This window comes from Eumetopias jubatus, unplaced genomic scaffold (assembly GCF_037043125.1).
Source record: "Eumetopias jubatus isolate StellerSeaLion01/CBP00866 unplaced genomic scaffold, mEumJub1_p1.0 scaffold_16, whole genome shotgun sequence".
Classification (NCBI taxonomy): domain Eukaryota; kingdom Metazoa; phylum Chordata; class Mammalia; order Carnivora; family Otariidae; genus Eumetopias; species Eumetopias jubatus.
In genome coordinates this window covers 28,893,894-28,917,304 of record NW_028274822.1, presented here as the reverse complement: position 1 = coordinate 28,917,304, position 23,411 = coordinate 28,893,894, and the positions used below count along the sequence as shown (strand labels likewise).

Below are 23,411 nucleotides of genomic sequence, written 5' to 3'. Positions count from 1 at the left end.
AGGCTTGCTTCCTATGGCTCCCATGTAGCAGATGCCCTCCAACTGATGGGCCTCTCTCAAATTCCTTAGATCTGGAATTTCTTTTTATCAAAAGACATGCAGACTCCCAATTTTTCTTGCCTGGTTAAAAGTGAAACATAGCAAATAGCTATCCTGAGAATAGTCACACGGTGATTATGATACAACTGATTGATAGTGGATACTTGCCTGAAACCAGGCTTCAGTCGGAAGGGATGTGGAGAGAAACAAGAGACCTCTTACTCTCTGAAAGACCAACGAGGGATGGAGGGCATGGATTCTTCTGAAGACACGCTTAGGCTTCACTAACTCCTCAGTTCTGCCAAGTGCCCTTCTTCTTACCATCTGACCGCTCCACCATCTTCTGTGATATCTCACCCCCAAGTACCTTTAGTGATAGGTGGTGTGTGTGAAGCCTGATAATGCCCTAGGTGAGCGGTGGGACCACCTATAGCCTTTCCCCAACTCACAGGCTGTCAGATCGTGAGGTGATCTTGCAGAGGTCCTCATGTCAGAGGTGGGGAATGCTAAGAGCCAGGTGGAGATGTGAATTGCATGAGGTCGCACTACCAGTGAATTGCCAAATATGACTGCAAAAGTGAACATCGCCAGTCCCTGTGGTAGGCCCTTTGTGTTTGTGCTATAAATAAATGGCTTGGGCATATGATTACTAAGGGTCTCAGACTGAGTTAGCAGCTACATCCAGTCCTGCTGATGCAGCATCTGTGTTGTACATTCATTTTGTTCATTCTCAGTGGGCAATGTATAGAGAGGCATCTCCAACTGAGGCAGCCAGAAATTATGGGCAAGTTTGTCCAAAAATGGGTGGGCTGTGAGTCAGGCACACATGAGACTTCAGGGAGAACAAAATAAGGATACCTTATTTGGAGAAGAGTTGTAGGTAGATAGAATCCACATTTGACTGAGCTACTTTGATAAAGGGGAGACCTCCATTTTCCAGATACCTCTGTGAGACGATCTTCTTGTTCTTGAGAGTGAAATCACAAGAGACCATTTTTAAGCAAACCACAGTCAAGGCAGGACTACATGAAACACAAACAGATACATGCACCTCCCCCCACCCCCAGGAAACAGCCAAACCGTTTCCAGAAGTCCTGTATAAAATACAAGAGGGAGAGATTTTTAACAAAGTACCAGGGTGTATATATGCCATGGAGCCATGCCTCCTTCAAAGTCATCATGATAGGATTCTAGTCCTACTTTCTGAAGGCGTTTTCCTAGCTTTATATATTGGGGGTCATCTTTAGAAGCTGTGGCAGACCCTGTAGCCTATCGTCAATGGTGAAGAACCACTCTGGAAACAGCCAGATGTCTGGGTCCTCAGAGAACTACTGTCCCAGGGAGTGGCAGGACCAAGTGAGGACTCAGCACTTGCAGGGTCTGTAACACCAATGCAAAAGCAGGGTCATTTGTGAAAGAGGTTGCACGTTGGTTGTGCGAAGAGTTTACAAATGGCAGCTCAAAGAGATTGTCATTTCAACCAAAAGCACAGCATATAAACGAGCACGTTTCACTTGGTTAAATAAAGTGAATAAGCAAATAACCAGATCTTCTTTAAAAACACTTAACTAATATTTCTGATGAAAACTGTAAGCAGAGGTATTTGGTAAACAAAGACTGTCTTTCAAATTTTAGTTTGTGAAGGTTGTTTCTTGCAAATGAGAGGAAGGACTCCTGTTTCACTTCTTTTATCTTTGATAAAGATGGTTGTCTGTCTCCCCTGAAGATTGTACCTGCTGCTGCCCAGCTCCATCATTCTGTCAGGTGCAAAACTGCCCTGACAACTTCTTCCTCCTGGTCCTCATGCTCTGCTGCATTCAAGGAGGACATAAGCCATGTTTCATGCCTATAGTAACAGAGATGGAGTACTTGGGATTTCCCATTTTTGTGTATTATTGAAAGTGCCCACTTATGTGACACAATGATATTATTCTTCCTTGGAATGCAACTATCCCCTTCTCATTACTGATTTGGTGTTTTTTTTTTTTTTTTTTTTTTTTTAATGAACACCTGCCTCCTTTGTGTCTTAGTTAGCGTCCCTAAAAGACAGAGATCTTTTCTAAGTGGGAGGAGGTGTGACCTATGTCAGCATCTAGACTGCTGGCAGCACCACACATATGGAGTAGTTAAGAATGAACATAGGCCTTGGTCTCAAATGGAATTAAGCAGACTATCTGGATCTCTCGGTTACTGTCTTGCAACTTTGAATAAGTTATTTCATGTGGCTAAGTTTCTGCTCTCTCATACGTAAAATGGGTGTACTCATGGTACTGCCTCATGAGGTTCTTGAGAAGGTATAATGATATGAGCTGATCCCTGGAAAGCATTAAATAGTTTATGGGGATTCTCAGCATCTGCGATGGTTCCTGGAACCTGGCACTTAGTAGCTGGATAGGAAGAAGGAAAGGAGGAAAAAAAGGGAGTGGGAGAGAGAGTATAAACTTGGTTAGGAAGAGAGGATACACATGATAAGCAGCGGTGTTTGTGGCAGACACTAGTGAGTCTTGGTCAGCCAGAAGTCATGAGCAGAGCTCCTTTGAAAATGTTATCTTTGAGTTCAGAGAAATTTAAGGGGAAGATCGAGACAGTAGGACATTACCCTAAATGCCTATGCTGTGCGGCTGCCCGGGGCTCATGGGAAGCCTGGCTCCTACCTGCGTGGCAGGTCATTTGGGGCACAGCTGTCCATGCTAAAAATGTCTCTGGAGCCAGGGCTGACTCCCTGGCATTGTAGGAAGGGAGAAAGCACCAATTCATTTAGGCATGCCTGAAGGGGGCCATAGATGCCTTAGGCAGAGGACTGGCCTTGTCATGATTCAGCATCATGATCACATTCCAGTTCTACCATTTTTGCCTCCATAACCGTGAATTATTTAACCAGTTTGAGCCTCAGTTTGCTCAACTATTAAATGTTGAAAACAGTACTACCCTGCATTGGTAATGTGAACATTAAGAGGGATAACAAAGCTAAAGCATCTACCTGGCACAATCTCAGGCAAAAGTGGGTCTTGAAAAATAAATTGTTTTTCATATTATCATTCCCAAGAGTTCAGGGTAGGCTTTCTGGAGGAGATCCTTCCATTTTACCCGAGGCTTACAGAAGCTCTGACTACTTGCATCTCCGAGGTTCCGCTCTCACTGGGTCCTGCTTGACTGTATCCCTTTTAGATATTCACCTGTAACTGATAAATTGCTCCAGATTTGGCCTGAGGGACCCAGATTCTCAGCCAAATTGGCCACATCGAGCTGAGGAGCAGAGCTTTTGACTCTAGTGTTCAGACCCTCTCTAAAGCAAGCACCTTCTGACTTTTCCATTCTCTGCTGTGAGTGAGCCTAGGGCTGTAAATCAATTTCCTGGGATTCGCCGAGGGGACACATTTGAAAGCCTTAATACTAGTTTTAGAGCCAAGCGAGCAGATCATCTGGTCAGTTCTAAGCAGAAACTCAGCAAATGATGAGAAGAGGGAGACAGGGGTGGATTCCCTCCCTGCCTCAGCATCCAGCCTTGCTTGGCATATGTTCAATGAGGGGAACCTCCTTTATTGGCCTTTTACCGTCTTTGGAAACAGCCCACAGATGCTTGCAATGCGATTTCTTCATTTCATTTGAAGGAAAGGACCTACAGCCCAGATTGTGCTCCTGAGAAGCAACATATCTTTAGCTCCTTCCTTTCCTGGTAAATTAGTTATGCTTTCTTAAGCATGTAGCTTGCTGAACTTCAGATGAAGAGAGCAGACATCACTGCCAGCAGAAAGCATAGAGAAAGGAAGAGAATGCATTTTTCTGATGAGTAACTCATGGCAAGTATTAAAGGCTGTGTTCCTAAAATGAGGTCTAATGTGTTCTTAAAATGAGTTCTAAAGGTTAATTCTCTTTTCCCCGGGTATATTCTGTTAGCACTGTGAATGGTGCATTCCCCTATCTAAGGGCCTTCGAAGATATGAGTTTTCCAAATTTCTTTTTACAAAGCTTTAAATCATCTTAACACGGAAGTCCAATATGAAATAACTGGATAAAGTGGGTTGGGGGTTGGAACGCCTCACCTCAGCTCGCATCTTTCACCTGCTCATAGTCCCCGGGACCCTTCTGTGGAATCCAGGGCTCCTCAGGGTACTCTTTGAAAAGCACTGTTCTCTAAGTTTGTTATGCATGGTTCATTTTGGGGTGTCGGGGCATCTCAGAGGATGTGATGGAACCTCTGATAACACGCATTCCCCAAAGAGGAGTGTTCAGAGCATTAGGATGTAGTGACAAAAAACATGAGTCAGCCAAACGAGGCTCCGTAGCCATTCTACTTCCTACCAGTTGTTACCTTCAGAAATGACTTAACCTCCTTGAGCTCCTCCTTACCGAAATCCTTAAGAAATGGGGCTGTGAACATCCATGTCACGTGTCACCATTTTATACCAGGTTGACCTTTGTAAACTTCCCACCCAACACCACACAAGATGCTCTCCGTGATATCTGTTTTTCTTGGTCTAAGGAACAAGGCATTTAAAAATAATTCTAATGGAAATTTCAAAGACGGTGGGACAAGCTTCTACAAGTTCACCAGTTTGAAGTAACATAAAACAAGACTCATTGTCTCAGAGAGTTCTAGATTAGGGCCTTAGAGTCCTCTTCTGTCATTAGGTGTCTGTGGTTACAGCTCTAATCTACAAGAAGAAGGATTAAAGACATTCCCACTCAGAAGTGGAAATAGTTGTGACTTGGACAATAACCAAATACACATACCACCATTAGAACATAGACTATATGTGCAAGGTTATATATGGAATTAAAAAAAATAAAAAAAAGTAAAGCTCGTTTGGCTGCATACCTAGGGGATTTTGTTAGAGATCTCACCTGTAAATATTAGAACCCCGTCATTTAAAAAAATAAATAAGAACTCAAGACCAGGCTTGCTTAGAGTTATATTCAGTTATTATTAGTCATCCTTGTTGCTCTTTGGGAAGGGATTCCATAGCTAAGGCTGGAGCTGTCAGTGGTTTCAGGTTCAACCTTTAAAATTCCATGAGGGCTGAGGGGATTTAGCAAAAGCACACTCAACTGGACCAGGATGGCAGCTTTAAGTGTGTTACTTGTTTCTTAGGCTGATGGGAAGCCAGCTGCTTGGCTTCTATACCACACATCCCAAATGTTTTGGCAGGTGGACTAATGCTTTCAGAATTGTAAGGTTGTTTACCTTGAGCTCGAATGTGGATACGACTGCAGGCTCACTGGGCTGATGAGTCTGTATCGCGGTCTGAGTGACCATCTGTCTAAGTTCCTGTCTGCACACCAGTCCAGTAATGGAGACGCGGTACAAGACCATCCCACCGCCTTCCCTTCCCTCCTTCTGATTAGGGATTCTTCCAGGCAGTATAGACAGCCTCTTAAAGGTGTGCGTTTGGCTGGGAGAGTTGCTGGAAAAGAGGAGAGGGAAGAAACTAGAGACAGTCTGTTCCATCTCTTTTGCATCCCTGAGCTAAGGACACTTTGGGGTGCTAGAAGTGCAGGGCCAGAGAGACCATAGAATTCATTCTATAGGCAGTAAAAGAAGACCCGGACAGGTGAAGTGAGCCCATGACAGATCCCACCATGAGTTGAGCTAAAACCAGGCTAGGACATGCGTCTTCTTCCTCCGAGTCTAACTAATACCCTTTTGTACAGCAGTGGCCATTTATTGGCCCTATGAGTGGCGGCAACCTGACGGTTCCGTTTCACCTCCCTGTTCCACTTTCCACATTTCCTTCTGCAGCACCAGTGGAGCAATGGGCTCACTGCTGGTGGGTGCTTCCAGAGCCTGCCGCTTGGTGGTCACCTTCACCTTCTTCCCTTTTTTCTTTCTTAACCCCTGACTTACCTTGCAGCTCCCTGGGGCCCTTTCACGGTCTCCCAGTCCTCCGTGTGAGGGCATCTAAAACTTTCTCTCAGTTGCATACATAGGGTTGGCCTTGTTCCAGATTATCCACTGGGTGACTCACAATCTTTCTGAGCCTCAGTTTCCTTTTTGCCAGGTTAGAGAGTGGGGCTAGTTGGTTTCCAACAAACTCAGTCACACATTTGATTGGGTGTTTGTCTCAGCTTGCTGGGACAGTGCCTTCCACAGAGGCTGTCCTGAACTGTGTGGGCTGAGGGGCTGGGTTGGGAGGGGGTTCAGGTTCCATCCTATAGACAAAGGAGGAAGCAAGTGACACTTCACAAAGTAAAGAGGGAGAAAAAGATCCATTTCCTATAAAATAGGAAAGGGGAACAGTTTGAATATGTGTGTGTAAATGGGGTTAAGTAGAAGGGGTTTTTTTTGAGAGAGTGAGGGTGAGTGGGGGAAGGGGCAGAAGGAGAGGGAGAGAGAATCTCCAGCAGACACCCTGCTGAGCACAGAGCCCAACATGGGACTCCATCTCACGACCCTGAGATCATGACCTTGGCCGAAATCAGGAGTCAGATGCTTAACCGACTGAGCCACCCAGGTGCCCCTTAAGTAGATGTTTTATTTAATGAAAGGATGGTATATTTAAAGACAGTTTAAAAATGGAGCGTTTATTTCCCTAAAGCCATCACTGCTGTGTTCTTTTATCTCTCTGCCTACCTGCCCATGCATCCATGAATGCATGCATCCATCTGCCCATGGATCCATCCATGCATCCAAACATCCATCACCCACCCACCCACCAATCCATCTCCCATGCCATCATTTATTTCTCTGGCCCACAAGGGAGGAAATATGGGGGAAGGGCAAATGACCTAGAGGATCCTCAGTGCAACCAGGCTTCAATCTGTCCAGCTGCTTGTCTGCAAGGTTGAGATCCTTCTGGACAGATGTCCAGGGTGACCCTTCTCCCCCCACTTTTGTGTCAGTGACCCCCCTTCCCAGATGCGTGTGTCCCAGGTCAGCCTGGGGGATCGGTGGGGATGTGTTAGGCTGCACTCGCCCTAGAGGAGTTGTGTCCTTTTGGCCAGGGGCCAGGAGAGGGGAAATGATGTTCCTGGGGCAGGCGGGCATAGGGAGGAAAGGGAGCTGTCTCCTCTCCTCCTTTGAAGGAAACTTTGAACGCTGTAGAAGTTAGCAGCTAGAAGGGTAGCTGCTTGAGGGGCAGTGCTGGAGGGCACAAGGTGGTGCTGGCTGCAGCTGGATGGAGGGGACTTTGGGTGAGGGAAGCAAAGGAAGACCCCCACACAGAGACCTGGGTGGCAGAAGAGCAGGAGGTGAAGAGACTCTTCTCTCGCCCCCTCAGGGCCCCACAGCTTCCTTCATCCTCCTCTCTGCTCCCTAACCCCCGCCCCTCAGGCTTGGAGACACCAAAAAAAAAAAAAAAAGAAAGAAAGAAAAAGAAAAACACAGCCACTTGTGCCAAGAGAGAAATTGCAGCTCCTCAAAAATGGAAAGCAGGGTCATCATCCTAATATTTTGAATGTGGACTGTTCCAGAGAACAGCAAGACGTGTCAGGAATGAGAATGGTCTGAGACAGGGCCCCAGGAACACTGGCCACTCCACCAGGGAGATGAAAGAATTTTCTCCTTCCTTTGCCTTTTAAATGTAATTCTGTCTGCCCTTCTCCCCCAACACCCACTCAGCCCTCTTGCTGGGAGCAGTGCAGACATTTAGCAGTCCTGGGAAAAGGCAGGATCCTTTTCATTAACTTCAGCCTGATTGAAGTCCCCAGAGCCATGGCAGATTGCATTTTCCTCCCTCTCTGCCTCCCTGTCGTGGATCCCTCCCCACACACTGCCAGGCTGCTCTGGGCAGGGAACGTGTTTTTCCAGTGGGACAGAATGAGGCCATCCTCTGAGTAGGGGGATGGTTTGGGCAGTGGCTTTGTGGAGGGACACGCTCATGTCCTCTTGCCCAGGCCTCAGTTTCCCCTGTGTTCTGCGCACATGTATCTCACTTTCACCAGAGGCAGGCAGCCAACTGTGTCTGGGGCCAAGGGTTTCTGCAGAGGGACTGGGGGTTAAAGGCCTCATCCGGGCCTGTTGTTAACTAACCGCGTGATCTTGACAAGTCACTTATCAACTTCTGCAAAATAAGGACTTAGTCTGGAAGGTTTAAATTTGTTTTAGTGGCAGAACATTTGTTTCCAAATTAATTTGTGGATATGAAAGAGAGAAAAGCAGAGCCGCTGTGATTGAAGGGAGAGAGAGGTGGACCCAGTGGGGGCTCTCAGACTCAACCACCTTCCCTTGATCCAGTTCCCCAGCAGAGGTGCCTCCTGACCCCACTGGGGACACGGTGACTTTTCTCATCCACCCAGAGAACTTCAGCTGTCTCCTTCAGGTCCTGAAACTCTTTGGGGGTCCAGATCTAGGTGGGCTGCAATTACAGAATACAGGAGGACTTCCTGTCCTGTATTTCTAAGCCCCATCTGAGCACGACACTTCAGTGCCGAGGGCCAGCCCTTTCTCCTTCCTGGGTGCAGAATGTGTAGACATTTAGGAAATAATCAGCTTGGTAGAGGGGAGTAGTCAAGGAGCAGGGTCTGTGTTTGGCCCGAGAGCTCATGTATTTGGTTACAGCAAGGGTAGAAGCGGGGAGCCAGGCAGGCAGGGGTTCCTGGCTGGATGTTTGGGAGAAGCAGACTTCTGCACACTGTCATTCAGGAACCCTTGAGGGAGGAGGTCGCAAGGTTCACCTTGGGCTGTTTCCCAGGTCAGGTAACACCTGGAATGCATGCTAGATTGTGAGGGAAGTTCAGAATCCCCAAGGTAAGGAATTCAGGAGTTCTAGTAGTTACTTGCTAACCACACCTGATACCTCCTCACTGCGTCCCCCAAACCCACTTGGATAAGCTAACACATCCAGATGGCCCCGGGCCCATTGTATGGTTTCATTCCCAGGAAGGGGAGCTCCCTTCAGTGTGGTAGTGGGTTCCTTCACTGCTCAACTTCTTTCTCTATATCCTGTCTTTACTTCAATTTAACCTTTGACACCGACACTGAAGTATAAGCCAATATTCACTCATAAACCTACAGCGGGAAGAGAAGAGCTTGCTCTCATCATGTAAGTTAATTAATTCATTGAAATATCTGAGTGCCTACTTCATGCCGGAAATGCTCTAGATACTGAGTGCCATTTGCTCTTGTTGACTTGAAGGGTGTCGTAAGCCGTCTCTCGCACTTCTGCTCTCCAGGCTCAGCAGTTGAGGCATTCTCAGTATTGACAGTATTTGACAGTATTCCCCTCTTTCCTTTTAAGTCATTTGGTCAACAGGTATTTACTGACTGATCACCAGTCTAGACTCCTCTCATCACTTTGAGGAATGCAGAAGTTACATAAGATATAAATCATGGTCTTATTGGGCATGGTCTTGTTAGGTGAAAAAATAAAAAATACACAGGACAGCACAAAACAGACCCTTAAACAATGTTTAGTTCTTAAATTAAGAACTAAATTGCATGTATCTGGTTTCCTTTTAAGAGAAGAAAAGAGGATATAGGCTTCCAGGAAGGTAGGATAGATCCTAATTTTGTTGAGCTAGGGACGTAACAAGTAATAACCAAAGATGCCATATCTCTATATCCAAACAGATGGATCTGGCAACTTCTCAATCCCAAAAGCGCTGACATGAGGGAATAGTGCATATGTTGAGATGCTTTGAACACGCTTGTGGTTGATTTCCAGATGAAGCATCTCAGAGCTAGGAGGAAGTAGATGTTTTGTCTCACGCATTCTCTCTGTCTGGTGAACTCTGTTAAGGGGCGGTGGGGGCGGGGGGAGGTGGAGAAAGGTGCCTGCCTGCTGGATTCGCAAAGCCTAGAGAATTCGAGATTTGGTCCTATATGCTAACACATGTTGGTGGCTCTGCCCTTGCAAAGGTCACTCCCATGCTCAAACCTCCCTCCAACTTTTCTGTCCCTCCTCCCCAGCTCCACCCTAACCTTTGCTCAAGCTCAAGTTAGAGGCCTAGACTGCATTGATAAGATCGGAAGAGTAGATGGTCATTGCCAATTAAATGAAAGAATGTCTGGAAGAAGGGTCCATGAGTGGTCATTCATAGGGATATGCTTTATGTTACTGCCTGTGGCACGTTGTCAAAAAAAGTAGCACTCATCTTTTTTGCTACACATGGCACCTCAACAAATTATCTCCAACATGCTATCATCCAGAGGCATCCTTGTACAGAAGAGAGAGGATGAGCTTTGGGAAAATAGAGTTTTGGATTTAAACCCCAAATGCATGTACTACCCGGGTGACCTAGAAAATGCTATTTATCCTCCGCAAAGTCTCAATTTTCCCCTCCGTAAAGTGGGGCTGCTTTCTATCTCACATGGCCGTTGTAAGATTAAAAAAGAAAAAGTGTGGGAAGCAACAGACACTCTGCTGGATACCCCGACCATCCTCGACCCTCAGTGTCTCCTGGTTCCCTCCTTCCTCCTTAATGTGTGCCGTGGCTGGCATGAGCAGATGCCAAGGGAGCGGGGTCGGGAAGGGCACGTTCTTTGTCCATGTCTTGGCCCTTGCAGCTGCCCCACCTGAACCGCCTTGTCCTGCGGCCTTTCCATTTGCAAGGCTCAGTTCAAACTCCGTCTTCTTTTGGCAGCGGCGCCTGACCTCTCCTGCTCTGTGCACGCACAGTTGGGTTCTTACACTCTGCTGCTACCCTCTGCTCACACTGACATACACACATCTGCTCCTTTGACCCAACTGTGGGTTAAAGGCGGGGACTGTCTTATGATTAGGTTTGGCCCTCGGTGACTAGTCAAGTGCCCCAGTGGCTTGTTGCTTGGCTATTTCATAACAAGCAGAGCGGCCAATCTGGCTGTCTGTCTGTCAGGATGAATGCCACCTTCTCTGGGCACCTGCAGCCCTGGGAACCTAGCCGTCAGGACTGGGTGTGGGGACAAAGGTACAGTGTGTACATTCTCTGCCTCATTTCTGCTCTATGCCGGAGTTAACACCACTTTACGTATCATTTTTGGCAAAGTGATACAGAGAAGCTGAACAGCCCAGTTGAGCTTTCCCGAAGGCTGGAGGCACTGGAGCCCAGCATGACTCCCTCTCTTTCTTGAACCAAACAAAATATTGTTACAGCAAACATGAAATCTTTCCTATTTTTCGCAAACTCTCTCCAGGCCTAACAAAGCTAGCAGTCACACTCCTTGAATCAAAATAAGCATCTGCCCTTTTTCTCTTTATGCTACAATTTCCCAGCATTTTTGAGCAACAATAAAGAATGTGATCATTTTAGTAATTAATCGTATGCTTCTATTTAGTGCTTTCTGGAGAGGATGCAAAAATATCAAAACATGAGCTTGACCCTTTAATATTGATTAAACACAGGGACACAGAAAATATCTAAACCATGGCAATTGGAGGCATAAGCCGTGAACACCTAAATAGTATATAAGATCAAAGGGTAATATATAATGAAGGGAAACTGAGTCACATGTAGGTGGGTAAAGGGAAGGGTTATTTTTACTGGTCTGATTGAAGAGAAGAAAAAGGAAAAAAAAAAAAAGAAGAAGAAGAGGGAGGAGAAGGAGAGGAAAGGGGAGGTGTGGAGTGGGGGGGGGGGGAGGAAGGGGAAGAAGCAGCCCTCCCAGAGGAGATGGTTCGTAACTGTCTCCTTAGCTTTGGTATCACAGGCTACTTTGATAGTAGGAAGAAAGTCAGGGCCCTCTCCCTAAGGAAGTGTTATACGTCTATAAATTCATGCACAATTTCAGGAGCCTGTGGACCTGCCAGAGTCCACACGTAGTCCCTGATCTGTAATTTAAGACCCTTAGTAGAATTGGTGGCACACAGAGAGAGGGCAGCAGAGGGAGGTAAAGTCAGAGGTGTGGTGGACACAAGGTGAGAAGGCTGTTGGGTCTAGGTTCCTAGCCCAGAAATATCATGTTTGCCTTTTGCGATTCTGCTTCTCGAGCTCCAGATCTGGGCAGTGGTTAAGTCCATTGCTGATCAGTTGTCCTGGGGATACTGTGGGCAGACGTGGAGAAGTATCACTCAGGAAGACTCCTTTGTTCTTTTCCAGCTCCTCACAGCCAGTGACCTTGCAGCCAGCGACCTCAAAGGATTTCAGCCACAGGTAAGTCCACTGATCCTTTTGTGAAGCTCGGGAGAGAGAAATGCCCCATAGTTTGGTCATGAGCAGACGAAGCTGGGGCCAGGGCAGAAACCCCCATAATGGATCTCCAGCTTCTCTGACAGTCTGACACTGTCAACCTTGACAGTGACCTGGTAGCTTGCCCTCTCCTTCAGCTTCTCCCTCCATGTCTTCGCAAACAAAGCCACCTCTTTCTGCTGTCTCTCAATATTTTATAGTGGGGGGGAAACATAGGCCAAGATGTCTGTAATACATGGTGGTGGGCAGCCTAGCGGAGGAAGAGGCTAAACCAAGGAGGTGGAGGGCAGGCTGGCGTTCTCCCTGTATTTCTCTTCTTGGTGACAGTATACTTAACATTTCTGAACTCTTTTGTGTGTAAATGACTTAGAGTCGAGGCGTGGCAGGCAGGTCAATCTCAGACTCTCGCACAGGCAGATGGTTGTGTTTTGCTGATCCTGGGCAGGAGAAAGCCCACCATTATCTCTGGCCAGAATGCTGTTTGGAGGTCATCACGGGCAGACCATGGAAGGGAGCAGGCAAGGGCTCTCTGAGGAACTCCTTCGTGATGGTAAAGATGGAAAATCACCCTCCCTGTCTCTGGAGGGGGACTCCTGTCAGTGCAGGAATGTGTAAGCACACACACACACACACACACACACACACACAAATACATAGCAGACACACAGAGGTCCTTGAGTTCCCCACACACCCCAGTGGAGACAGAGCATGTATATGCAAAGAGAGGTAAACCCAAGAGAGACAGCTGTGGTCCTCCATCCCTGCCCCTGTCCTTCTTTCAATATGAACCTTTCTATCACCTTTCCAACCCAGTGCCTGCCCTAAGGTTCCCATTGTTCCATACCTCTGTGAGGAGATATCATCGCTCATGGCAGACGCCTTCTGGGACAGAGCAAGTCATTTTCTGGTAGCAAGAATTCCATATATTTGGCAATGTTTTCTTCTTTAAATCTGTTTCACACCCAAGAGTTCACCATGCCCTCACTGTACTTCTATGTGGGGTACATCCTGTGTGTCCCTTTATCCTGCAGGGGTACTAAGGACCTGAGGTCCGGGTAAGAAGTGGCCCCAGATCACACAGAGAGCTGGGGACAAGAACAAAGAGTCGAAAGTGAGGGGTTTGAGAAAGAGACTGAACAAAACAAAGGGCTCCGACGGTGAGGGTCAAAGATGAATCCTTGCCCTGGTTTGGGGTGAGGTGTCCTCGGTGGATCCTTGTTGATCCATTGTTGATGCAAGGAGGTTTTAAAAATAGATAACCAGCAAGCCTTCTGGCAACTATTGACAACTGATACTCACTTATTCACATATTCACACAAATTTGCAGGTGCACTAAGGGAATGTGAAACAGAAACATAAGAAGATCAACATCAACCCATACCCCATCCACGGCTACACTCACACACAGTGGCATCCCAGCTAAAGATTCATTTTTATCCAAAAATTTATAAAAATGAAGAGGAAAAAAAGACTTGTGTGATGTTTTGTGGCTTGAAAAGGCACATGCTAGAGACGGAGTTTGTGGAAGGGATGTGTGTGTGTGTGTGTATGGTTTTGGCATCGATTCTTTCTGAGGTGGTCATTTTCTTGCCATGTCTATTGAGCCACATTTCTAGATGTTAGATTTAAAGTGAATTGTTTAAGGGAAGGAAAAGTTAGGTATATTTGGGGTACGTCCATAACATTTGAGGCCCTGATGCTAGAAAGGCAGCTTTCGTGCTCCCACAGATAACCCCACAGTAGCTGGTGCAGATGGCTCACTCCCCTGGTTCTGTCTGACCTTTCCACTTTATTCCATTTGTGTGTCATTCCCCTGAGGCTGGAGACATAAATGCATATTTTTCACTCCTCAGGATGCGTGTTCCTGAGGCCAGGAAGCCCTGGGAGTCTTGAGGCCAGAGTGTAATGCCCAGATCAAAGTTAATTCTTCACTGTTATTCCTAAATCAAAAAGGCCTGGATGTGTCTCAAGTCAACACCACCCTTTTGGGTGCTTTTCTGAACAGAAACAGAATGCTGCCCACATGCTTTGGGCTGCCTTCTCTCAGCCCCACTGCACCAAATTGTTGGCTTCTGTTATTTTCCTCTTTTAGTTTCAGATGAAACTGAGCCCCACACATCCTGATGTCTGCAGTAATTCACGGACACGTTCCTCTCCGGGAAGTGTGGCGGACTTTCAGGAGGGGAACTCACTGAGACACCGAGGACCCCCCATGTCCCCCCGGGGATTCACTGCAGTCGGGCCTGTCAGCTTTCACAGGATGCACACTTACCAAGTGCATGTAAAGGGTTTTCTTTTCCTTGATGCCTGTTCCTGCTGCAGCCGCTTAGGGAAAAGAGCCACAGTGTCCTCACTCATCTTTGACCGTCCCTGGCTTTGAAAGTGTGGAGTGACAACTGTATGGCACTACACTGTTTTGTCTCTCTGTCTCTGTACTTTCTGCATCCACACAGAGAAGAGGAGGGTAGGGAAGTGACTGTCTGTCTTTCTGTCCATGATTACTGGTTTGTAAAGACAGCATGCTCATTCCTGGAAATAAGCACGTTACTTCCAAGGACGAGCCTGCTGGCAGATGCTAAAGCTTCCAAGGCTTCCAAACAACAGTGGGTGTTCTCTCCAGCCTGGTGCACTTGGCCTCTGCACCGCACAAGGGAGAACCATCTCCCAGAGTCAGGCCGGGGCTGACAGGTGGCTCTTCCCAGCAAGTTTTAAAGGCCCAGGTGGAAAAGCTTCTGAAATTCACATCTAAACCTCTCAGGCCCTTCACTGCCATTTGGTTCCCACCCAAAACACATCTTTATTTTCTATTTGCTTGTTCTTTTGCCTTTTGAAGGAGCAGACACAGTGAGTCTCCTTTTCTTCTTATCTTTGGATGGTTGGAAATAAGGACCCTTATCCCCTTTTGCCCGACCATCCCTTTCCACCCGCCATGAGAATGAAAGCAGGCATCTTATTCCCATTAGTAAAGTCCACCAATTATATGCTTTCTTCTCCATTCTTTTTTTCTCTTTCTCCGCCCCCCCCCACCGCCCCCGGCCCCAGTATAAAACCTGTAAGTAGTCACAGTAGAAATTTTGGAATGTGTGAAGGGAGTCAAGAGATACAAGCTTCCAGTTATAAAATAAATAAGTCTTAGGGGTGTAAAGTACAGCATGGTGACTCTAGTCAATAATACTGTGTATTTGAAAGTTGCTAAGAGACTAAGTCTTAAAAGTTCTCATCATGAGAAAAAAAAAACTTGTAACCTGTGCAGTGATGGACACTATTAAAAAAAATAACTTAAAAAAGGTATCTGGGGAGTAGAGAAAAACATCAAAAATCTCTCACTCCACCCCAGAAATCTAGAAAATGACATTTTGTGGTATAGTCTTACGGTCTTTGTTGTACATTGATATATACGCATCTGTTGGATTTTTAAAAATGTGATATCATATTTTATATGCTTTTTGTTACCTTCTTCTTTGTTTGCATGCTTTCCATGTCACTGAAGAATCTTCTAGCAACTGGCCATTTTTGTCTGCTTGCTGGTCTCGTCATATATTTACCACTTCCCCCTTGCTAGACGTTGCATGACTTTTGCGAGCTGAGATCTCCAGGAGCAAGAGATCTCTAGGAGCAATCCCAGGCAAATGCTGAATCCATTGTCCTCATCTAGGATAACTGCCAAGGCTTCTTGGCAGTTAGTTCTTTGTTTCTTGGCTCCTGCAGAGATGTGAAGGCTTCTTCTTCTTCTTTTTTTTTTTTAAAGATTTATTTATTTATTAGAGAGAAAGAGAGCTGGGGGAGGGGCAGAGGGAGAGAGAGAAAATCCTCAAGCAGACTTCTCACTGAGAGCAGAGCCTGACACGGGGCTCAGTCCCAGGACTCTGAGATCGAGACCTGAGCCAAAATCAAGAGACGGCCGCTCAACCTACTGAGCCACCCACATGCCCCAATGTGAAGGCTTCTTAAATTTTGCAGTGGAGTGTCCATGTGAATGCGCCCATGGGCACTGGTGTGCACACTTACGACAGCCCAGGTGGGGAATGTGGTGAAGAACTAATCATAGCATGGGGCCCACACTCAGATGCAGGGTTTCACACGTCCAGGCTCAGTGCTGGGAAAGTGACCTTGAAAAAATGCATTCCTGCCAGAGGAGCAAGCCCACTAAAGCACATGGTTCTCACCTACTTTATAGACTCCCCATTGTCTCAGAGGAGAGGAGGATACTTCTTTTAGAAAAAATGGAGTTTTACTTCCCGTGTGCCTCATGACAGGATCTCACAGAGCAAGTGTAATAGTTATTCCATCAAGGGTAGCCATTTTTAAGGAATTTCCAAAATGTCCATTGCCTTTATGGCCAAGGGAACATGGTAGTGGAAGGTGAGGAGGGAGTACATCAGAACCCATAGGAAGACATTTTTCAGGGTTGAGAAAATGGCTTTCTGTCACTGAGTTGCCATTTTATTCAAAGGCACCCATGGAGTCCTTTATGTGGGGCTCCCTGCTGTGCAGATGCTTCCCCAGAATTCGTCAGTTCTGTAATGTTCTGCCACTGATACCAGCTTTGTGACCCTGGCAAAGTTACCTCATGTCTTTAGTCCTCGTTTTCCTTATCAAACAAAAAAGTTGTGTCGCTTATCTCACAGATAGTTGTAAGGATCAAATGGGACAATGTTGTGAAAGCAGCCTAGCATGATGCCTGCCGCACACAGTGAATTCAATTTTTTCTTGCATTAGAGAACTACAGGTTAAATTATCTCAGAATTCAGGAGAAGGAGAAAATGTATCTATATAGAGCAAGATAGGAAGTCTTCCAGGTAGAGGTGTCATTGTACTTGGGCCAAGATAGTGATAGTGAGGTAGTAAACTCATTCCAGGGCTGGGGAAGCCGGATGAAGCCCAAAACAAGGGTGGAGATGCTCGGGAATGTTCTGGAGACTTGGAGTAGAGACAGAAGTTACAAATTAGGTTGGAACCAAGTTGCAGAAGGTCTTAAATGTCTGGGGAGATAGTCAGATTTTTTCAAAACTGAACTGTTATTGAAATTTTCAAACTTATACCAAAGTAGGTGCAATAAGCTTCCATATATTACCCAACTTCTATTATCAATTATCCGACTTCAGTGGTTTGTTGCGACAAAAGCCCCGGTTTGTAGCATTTTCTGATTTCTGTGGTGTAAGTATCCCCACCGTGACCAATTCTAAGCTGCCAACGGTTTAATAACATGTTTGCAAAGTCTTTGATAGTCAGCTTTCTGGAGCTGATATGATTGGTTCCCAGCTCACTGCTGACCCGGCTTCCATAATAATTACCATTACCATTTGCCAATCTTACTGTATCTATAATCCTAGATAAATAGATAGATAGATAGATAGATAGATAGATAGATAGATAGATAGATACATACATACATACATCTAAATCTATCTATCTAATTTTGAATGTATAAAATTACAATTTTAAGTTTTGGGGGCAGTATTTTTTAAAAATTCCAGCCATCATGTTATTCTACTCATAGATACTTCAGTAAGCTTCTCTAACAACTAAAGGCTAAACACACACACACACACACACACACACACAACCACAATGCCATTATCACACCTGTCAAAAGTAACAGTAATTCCTTAATATTTTCTGATAGTCAGATTTCTCTGATTATCTTAACATGTCATTTTACAGTTGATTCATTTGAATCAGGATCCAGAGTTTAGAATTTATAATCCATCTGTTGGTGGAGCCGGTGATGGTTTGAGAGTGGGGAAGAGCCAGTGCCATGAGGGGAGACAGTTTCCTCATAGGTAGGTGGGACGAAGTGAGGAGGGAGCCCAGTAATGAGCCTGTGCCACGGGTCCATTTGAGACCTCGGTCAGTGGGACGGTTGCTGAGGGCCGATCGGTGGAGCTGGCAAATACTTGGCTGATTGGAGAAGTAGGGATGCCATCAACCAAAATGGGGGCCCAGAAGGAAGTGTAAGCTTAGAAGCTCCAGTGTTCATCCCTGGATTAAGAATAATTATGGTCCAGTGTTCATAGGAGGAGAGCTTTGTCATCCTTAAATGAACCTTACTCCATTTTCCTCAGGCCTTACTATCAGCTCTGCTCATACATCGTCAGGGGATAGAACCATCTGCATAATATCCTGGGCTCCACGAGTCCTAACCCAGAAGTTTTTAATGCAAGAACCCCAAATATTTTGTGAGGTGAAGCTGCTTTTTAGGAAGGTATAGCCATGGAGTTATCTGAGGAGAAAGATATCCTAACTGTGCACATCTCCAGAGAAGGGGCCATGACAGTAGCCTATGGCTTCATGATGTTCTGTGTTTTGATTGCTACAGATGGGTGCTCCTACACTGAGAAGTAGCAGGGCAGGTTGAGGAATTAGAGTTCTTTCCAAAGTACTTTCTTGTTAGCATGAATCCCTGAGTTCCTAAGTTGCCTGTCCTTCTGGATTTTCCAGAACATCTAGCCCCTGTTGGACTCAACAGGAGTTGTTGTTAATACCTGTTCACCCTGCCTTTGGTTGAGTGTACGTGTGACAACGACTTACTCAGAGTATGCTAGAGGCCAGTGTTCTCTGAACTTTACATGCATTATCACATTTAATCTTTATAACATCTTTGTGAAATCAGTAAAAATATTGTCCCCACTTTACAAGCAGAGAAGATGAAGTCACAAAGCCCTTACGTGGCAGAATTGGGATTTGAAGCCAGGCAGTCTGGATCAAACTTCTGTGTCCTAAACCACTTCTGCTGTGCCACACTGAATCAGAGCTTATCCCTGCTGTTAAGATCAGTCAAACCCGGTAATACACAGGCGAGCAGCCTCCTCTTCACTTTTGTACATTCTGTTGAATTTTCTTGAGCTTCGCCAGGTTCCAGGAGAACTCAGTCGGCACATCTCAGAGTAGTAGAGGGGACTGCTGCAGAGCATTGTGCATACCTCCATCTTGGCAAAGAATTTCCGTTGTTCTCATCCCCGCCCTTCCCAAACTCCCAAATACAGAATCGTGAAGGTTGCTGCCCCTTCTCCAGAGGAGGGAACTGAGTTGAGGCAGAGGGAGACAGTGTCATCTCTTGTCTCAGACACACAACAATGAGGAAATAGGTTGGCATGTTTTGAATTCACCACATAATAACTGCTTTTCCATGTGGGGAAGAATCATCCCAAAGCAAGACGGTACCTAAGGAAGTCCCACTACTGGTGCTTCCTCCCTTCCCCCGGTTTCAAAACTGGAAGAGACACTAGCGAGCAGCTAGAGGACTGGTTCTCAACCTTGAGTGCAGGGGGGGAAGTAATTGCGGGGAGGGTGGTGACTTGTAAAAACTACAGGAGCCAGGTTTCAGCCCGTTCAGTTAGTCTGGGTGGTGCCCAGATATTGGTGTTTGCAGAAGCTCCCCGGGACCTAAAGCCACCTCCTCATTTTCTAGATAAGACTGCAGCACAGAGAAAGTCTTGAAGAGGAGGGAAGGTAAGACCCCACATTCAAATAGTGTCTCCCCTGTGTCAGGAATGTGCGATGTGCTTTCCTCGCCCCCTAGCCCCTAACCCCCACATCGGGCCCCTTGAACCGGAAAGAAACGGCCGTCCAGGCAGAGGGAGCCTAGCTAAGCGTGGATTCGGTAAAGCCTATGCCTGTACACTTCGCCTGCTGTTCTCATTCAACAGTTGTGATTCGCCCAGTGTTTTAAACGAGTGCAAGTGTTTGGGCTTCTGGTCTCCTCTGCTGCCTAGACGTTCTTTCTGGACTCAGAAAGATATCTGAAAAGACCTGGCTTTACAAGGCTACCCCAAGAGAGAATGCATTTCGTTGGCCAGCATACCACAGCCCCTGACTTCAGGAGCCACACTGCTTTTCTCCAGACCTTTCTTCTGGCTTGCCTTCTATCAGCCGCTGTGTACCTCTGCTCCTTGTTCAGTACTATTCGGAGTGGGGGCTGCAGACTAGTGCTGGCCTGTCCAGTGTGTGTCACTGGCCCCGCGTGAGCTACAACTAGAAATGGAGTATTTAGAAACCTCTATAGCCACTTGATGTTTCCATGACATCCACGCATGTGATCATTTTCCTCCTGATTTATCTTTATAGTATTTTGTCAAAGTAATCCTACAAAAATATGGGCTGGGGTAAAAATATCTGGTCATTCATCAATAATCGTTTGAGAAGCTCTGTTCTAATTACGCAGCTTCCTAGTTTTATCAAAAGGGTAGGCTCTAGACTCTTGTTTTTCTTTGCCTTTTTCTGTGAGTTCATGTGAATATATTTGTATTACAAATAATGTCCCCCCTCCCTCCACAGAATGGCTCCACCCGTAAAGGTGTCTTTCTGTTTGTAGGATACCTACACAAAACATGGATCTTTTCCCATAATTCCTAAGGCAACCCACTTAATTATTTATCTTTCCAGACAGGGATATCCATGACAATAGCAGAGCATCTTTAACAAAAATGTTTTGCTCACGTGCATACACCTACCCTGTATTCAACTGACACTTACTTACATGAAATCAGCAGCTTCATACTACAGGTATGCCTTTTTGCATTGTCTGCCTTGACAGTGTTTTTAATGTTTTGTTTAAAAAAAAAAAAAAGAAACAACACAGCATTGGCATTTGGTCCTGGAGAAAGAAGTTCTCCAGGTGTTTCCAGAGTGTCTGGCATTTCAGTGGAATATTCTGAAGTCTTGATAAGTTCTCCTGGGATACTAAATCTCTTTAGACTTCAGTGAATATTTTATTTCTCCCAAGATGCTCTGACCATCTGAGGGCCTTGCGCAGGTGGGCTGAACTTAAAACCAACCTAATGTGCAGAAATTCACACCAGGAAAATTGATGGATGGCAGGTGGGTGTTGGGAAAGGAGGGGTTATTCATGTGCAGACAGTTTTTCCACTTTATCAAAGGAATCAACATAAATTATCCCTGCTAGTATATTCAAAAATGATTGAACCTTTCAAAATCCAATTTAAGCTCAACTCTTCAGAATAGAAATATAACCAAAGTGAGGCCAACCAGTGGGGATTAACTTTGAATGGGATTCTCTTCTAACTGTAGTCTTCGGGTCTAAAACAAAAACAAAAAAACTTAGTAACAAAGGTATAGGATTGGATGAATTCTATCCTCCCTGAGACTCAACACATTAATTACTCTGTGACTTCTTCCACTGTCTTCATGTTTCTGGTTCCCTATTCTTGTTTTTCTCTCCAGTCCTTTTGTTAAGGGGCCGCAATGGGAACTTAAAAATTTCCCTGTTGCTCTGCTTGCTTGAGGCCTGGAGTCATTGATATTTGGTGTTGTATCTCAAATATGTGTGTTTATCAGTGGATTGAGTCACAGTGTCAGATTTCCCTGTGTCTGGATTTTAAAAATGATGCATCATTTTGTTCTTTACATTTTTAGATCAGACATGACTCACATGCAGGAAATGCAAATTCACAGACCACCTTAGGACTTGAAAGAAGATGTCCTCCTCATATTTCCTTTAGCAGGATATTTTCAAGCCTGCCTCATGAAAAAGAAGGCCCAGTGCTCCAACTCACTTTTTAAATTCTTTCCAACCGTACTGCCTAGCTCACATTTCAGCCCTCTTGTCCTGTCACCCATCTACCCAACCCATTTCCTACCACCTTGTTCCAAACAAAAGGGATCTATGGAGAGGTGTGGGAGACTCCCCCCACCCCTTGCAGGAGAAGGGCCCCTCCTAGTAGAACAGCTTGCAGTCCTCAAGTGGCGCCTTTCAGCCATCTGCTGGCTTGTGTCTGGAGGCTGTATTAAGCCTGCAAACAACCTCCACCATAGTTTTTCTGGTATTTCCCTGCTAATGACCATCTCCTTCCTCCACTTTAGCTCTGCACATGAGCTTCCTTCTGCATCTCCCACCTTCCTGGAAATATTTGTCAGAACCTCTGGCAAAACCACCAACAGGTATCCCGAGCCAATGATGCAGGAGATGGAAAAACTTGATGTGTTGCCGATATCATCTTTATCATTGTAACTAGTAAAAATGGATGCTTATTTAGAAGTAGAACATAAACCTCTCCCACCCTTCTGTATCCAATATCTAGCACAGGGAACATTAACTATTGCTTTATTGTTTGGTAGTTAAGAGCACCAGTGCTGAGCGCAAACTGGTAAGTTAGAATCATGGGTCTGCCGTCTGCTAGCTGCGTGTTATTTCACTTTTCCATGGCCCAGATTCCTCACTAGTGAAAGAAAGGTGGGGCGCCTGGGTGGCTCAGTCGTAAAGCGTCTGCCTTCTGCTCAGGTCATGATCCCAGAGTCCTGGGATCGAGCCCCGCATCAGGCTCCCTGCTCCACGGGAAGCCTGCTTCTCCCTCTCCCACTCCCCCTGCTTGTGTTCCCTCTCTCGCTGTGCCTCTCTCTGTCAAATAAATAAAATCTTTAAAAAGAAAGAAAGAAAGAAAGGTACCTTTCCAATGGGAATTTGAGGAGGATTGAATAGATAGACCCAAAGAATAGTGTCCCGCATCTGGTGAGCACTTCATCAGTGTGAGCGATAGTGCTTATGACTCTTACAAATTGTGTAATTAGAATTGACCCTGGACTGCTCAAGTCAGGTTTGAGCACAAATTGCAGCTCTAGACTGGAATTTGGGATTGCCAAAGAATTAAAAAACGTAAAAGCCAAACAAAAAGTCTAGATCTCTCTTAATCTTTTCATTACCTGGTATATGACGCTTACCAATCAAAGAGAGCAATGGCAGACACTCTGGCCCTGAATGAATGACCCTAGAAGGCGATGGAGGAGGGTGGAGATGGACAGGAATGGATAAGGGGTGGAGAAGGACCATGGGCTGGGAGACAAGAACACCCAGAGGTGCCTTCATTGATTGCTTCCTTCTCTTACTACCCATGACACTTTCTGAATTAGCATCTCCTTTCTTCCCCATGGAGAAGAACTAGCCGTACATATTTAAATGATCTTAAATAGGGAGGGGTACCTGAATGGTGCAGTCAGTTAAACTTTCGACTCTTGGTTTTGGCTCAGGTCATGATTTCAGGGTCTGAGACTGAGCCCCGTGTGGGGCTCCACACTAAGTGTGGAGTCTGCTTGGGCTTACCTCTCCCTCTCCTTCTGCCTCTCCCCACCTCTAAAATAAATAAATAAATCTTTTAAAAAAAATGATCTTAAACAAAAGTCCCAAGAGCTTTTCAACCACCAGAGTATTGCCTCATCTGAACCAACCCCCTTTGGGTCCAGTGATCCTCAGCATAATTCTGGATGTCGACTTTGGCTCTAGCCATGTTGAAGAATCATAGGCACAGTGACTTAGTGCCCAGAAAAGTCAGCGAGGAACTGTACCAAAGGGCATTTCAATGGGGGCTGTTCAG

General features: G+C 45.7%; 1 protein-coding gene across 2 annotated transcripts in view; it reads left to right on the top strand.

The window, feature by feature from the left end:
- SETBP1 (SET binding protein 1) overlaps positions 1-23,411 on the top strand; it is a 356,530-nt gene that overhangs the window by 171,213 nt on the left and 161,906 nt on the right. For both annotated transcript variants that reach the window (XM_028098411.2, XM_088019447.1), the window contains exon 3: positions 11,995-12,048. In XM_028098411.2, the coding sequence (XP_027954212.1) occupies positions 11,995-12,048 (54 nt within the window). The remainder of the gene's footprint in view (positions 1-11,994; positions 12,049-23,411) is intronic.